Below are 2,334 nucleotides of genomic sequence, written 5' to 3'. Positions count from 1 at the left end.
TCTCTCTCTCTCTCTCTCTCTCTCTCTCTCTCTCTCTCTCTCTCTCTCTCTCTCTCTCTCTCTCTCTCTCTTTCTCTCTCTCTGTCTCTCTTTCTCTTTCTTCTTGCCTCCTTTCTTCCTTTCCTCCTTTCCTTCCTCTTACCCTCTCTCCCTAAAGAAAGAGAGAGCAAGGGAGGAATCGGGAGAAAGAGAAAAATAAATAGAAAGAGAGAAATTAAGAAAGAAAAGCAAAGGAGAATGGACGGAAAGAAAAAAAAACAGATAAAAGCAGGAAACGGAAGGAGAGAAAGAGAGATAAAAGCAGAGGAATGGGAAGGAGGAAGAGACTCGCGGATCCGATGTACTCGAAGTTGTTGATGGTTCGAGGGAGAGGAGGTCGTGGTAGGGGGAGGGGGAGGGGGAGGAGGAGGAGGTCGTGGTGACGCCTCGTTCATTAGTGTGAGAGGAGGAGGTCGTGGTGGGGGGAGGGGGAGGGGGAGGGGAAGGAGGTGTGGAGGGGAGGGGGCGAAGGAGGAGGAGGAGGAGGTGGTGGTGGTGGTGGTGTGGACGGGAGAGGGGAGGGTTGGAAGAGGGGGAGGGGGAGGAGGAGGTGGAGGTGTGGAGGGTTGGAGACGAGGGAAGGGAGGGGGAGGATTGGGGATTTTAGTCGGAGGAGGAGGTGTGGAGAAGGAGGGAGAAGGGGAGGGGTTGGAGGAGGAGGAGGTGTGAAGGGAGAAGGAGGGGGATGTCTTCTCGACACCTTTTCTATCTCTTCCTCATTTTGTCCATCTTTCTCTCTTGGTGTCAGGCAGCGTAGAAATCTTCCCCCCGTGGGTTTCCGTCCTTCCGAAGCACAATCGCTCATCTACCATCACCAACCATGATCTACCGGGCACCCACATTCACCTACCATGATCTACCATCACCTGCCATCATCTACCAGGCACCCACATTCACCTACCATGATCTACCATCACCTGCCATCATCTACCAGGCACCCACATTCACTTACCATTATCTACCATCACCTGCCATCATCTACCAGGCACCCTTATTCACTTACCATGATCTACCATCACCTGCCATCATCTACCAGGCACCCTTATTCACTTACCATGATCTACCAACCAGGCAACCACGTTCACCTACCATGATCTACCATCACCTGCCATCATCTACCAGGCACCCACGTTCACCTACCATGATCTACCATCACCTGCCATCATCTACCAGGCAACCACGTTCACCTCCGGAGCCGCCGCCAGTCGTCTACCGGCAAGTCGGGAGTTCAGCGAGGAGATGATGTGACCATATCTACCTAGCCCCGTTCCGTGAGCGCGCTTAATCACTCCATCTGCTACCGGACACGTCACCCGGGAGGCAACGCGGTGTCGTCTACTCGCGATTCGGGATGCAGCGGATTAGTGGAGATGATGGGAAGTTTACTCGCTCCGTTCGGTGAGGGGTGTAGATCTAGAGACTGTGATGGAGACAGGGGTAGGCGATGGGTTTAGCATCGAATCCGGTCTTTAGGATGGACTTGCGATCGTCTATTTCCGTGGTCTGGAGTTCGGGTGGGGGATGATGGGAAAGAGGGGGTTTAGCGGTGGGTGCGGGTTCTAAGATCGAAATCCGAGCTGCCTTTAGGATCGTCTCTCTATCTATCTCTCTCTCGTCTATCTACTAATTGTCGACAATTCTCTTCTCTGTCTCCTCTCTCTTCTTCTCCCCTCCCCCTCTCCTCATACTTATCGCTCTCTCACTCCTTGTCTCCCTTCCTTCCATTCTCCCTTCCCTCTTCCTCCCTCCCTCCCTCCCTCCATCTTCCTCCCTCCCTCCCTCCCTCCCTCCCGAGAACACTGAGTCACGCAGGATATGTCACAGGAGGAAGAGTGTAGGGTGCAAGGACACTCTCCCTCGCTCCTCCCTTGACACTTGTAGGGTTAGCTCCTTGTGGTGATGGTGATGAAGATGGTGGTGGTGGTGGTGAAGGGTGTAGGGGGTTGTAGGCGGGAATGGGGTGGGGTGGGGGGGGGTATTTCGCTTGTGGTGATTAGCTTTACGTGGTGATGCTACTGGTGATGGTGGTGGTGATGAGATTGAGGAGTGATTAATGCAATTATGATCGGCCTTATGCAAATATGGTATAAGGGTGATTGTAAAATTCCATGTAGTTAAAAATATGATGGTGATTGATGATGATGATGATGATAATGATGATGAAGAATTTGTATAACGCGAATAATTACTTGCGATGATTATCAACAAATTCCATGTTGCGAAAGGATGATGATGTTGATGGTGATGCCGATATCGATAGTGTTATTGGCAGTAGCGCGCTCCTGGTAATAATAG

At 51.8% G+C, this 2,334-nt stretch overlaps 1 protein-coding gene across 1 annotated transcript; it reads left to right on the top strand.

Moving 5' to 3' along the window:
* Positions 1–859: 859 nt before the first annotated feature.
* LOC119572626 (extensin-1-like) lies at positions 860–1,282 on the top strand. Its single transcript, XM_037919731.1, has one exon. It carries the CDS (start codon positions 860–862, stop codon positions 1,280–1,282), a length of 423 nt encoding a protein of 140 aa, XP_037775659.1.
* The last annotated feature ends 1,052 nt before the right edge of the window (positions 1,283–2,334 follow it).

This window comes from Penaeus monodon, chromosome 4 (genome assembly GCF_015228065.2).
Source record: "Penaeus monodon isolate SGIC_2016 chromosome 4, NSTDA_Pmon_1, whole genome shotgun sequence".
NCBI lineage: Eukaryota > Metazoa > Arthropoda > Malacostraca > Decapoda > Penaeidae > Penaeus > Penaeus monodon.
Note: the sequence above shows the minus strand (reverse complement) of the source record. Positions and strands in the feature narration are given on the sequence as shown.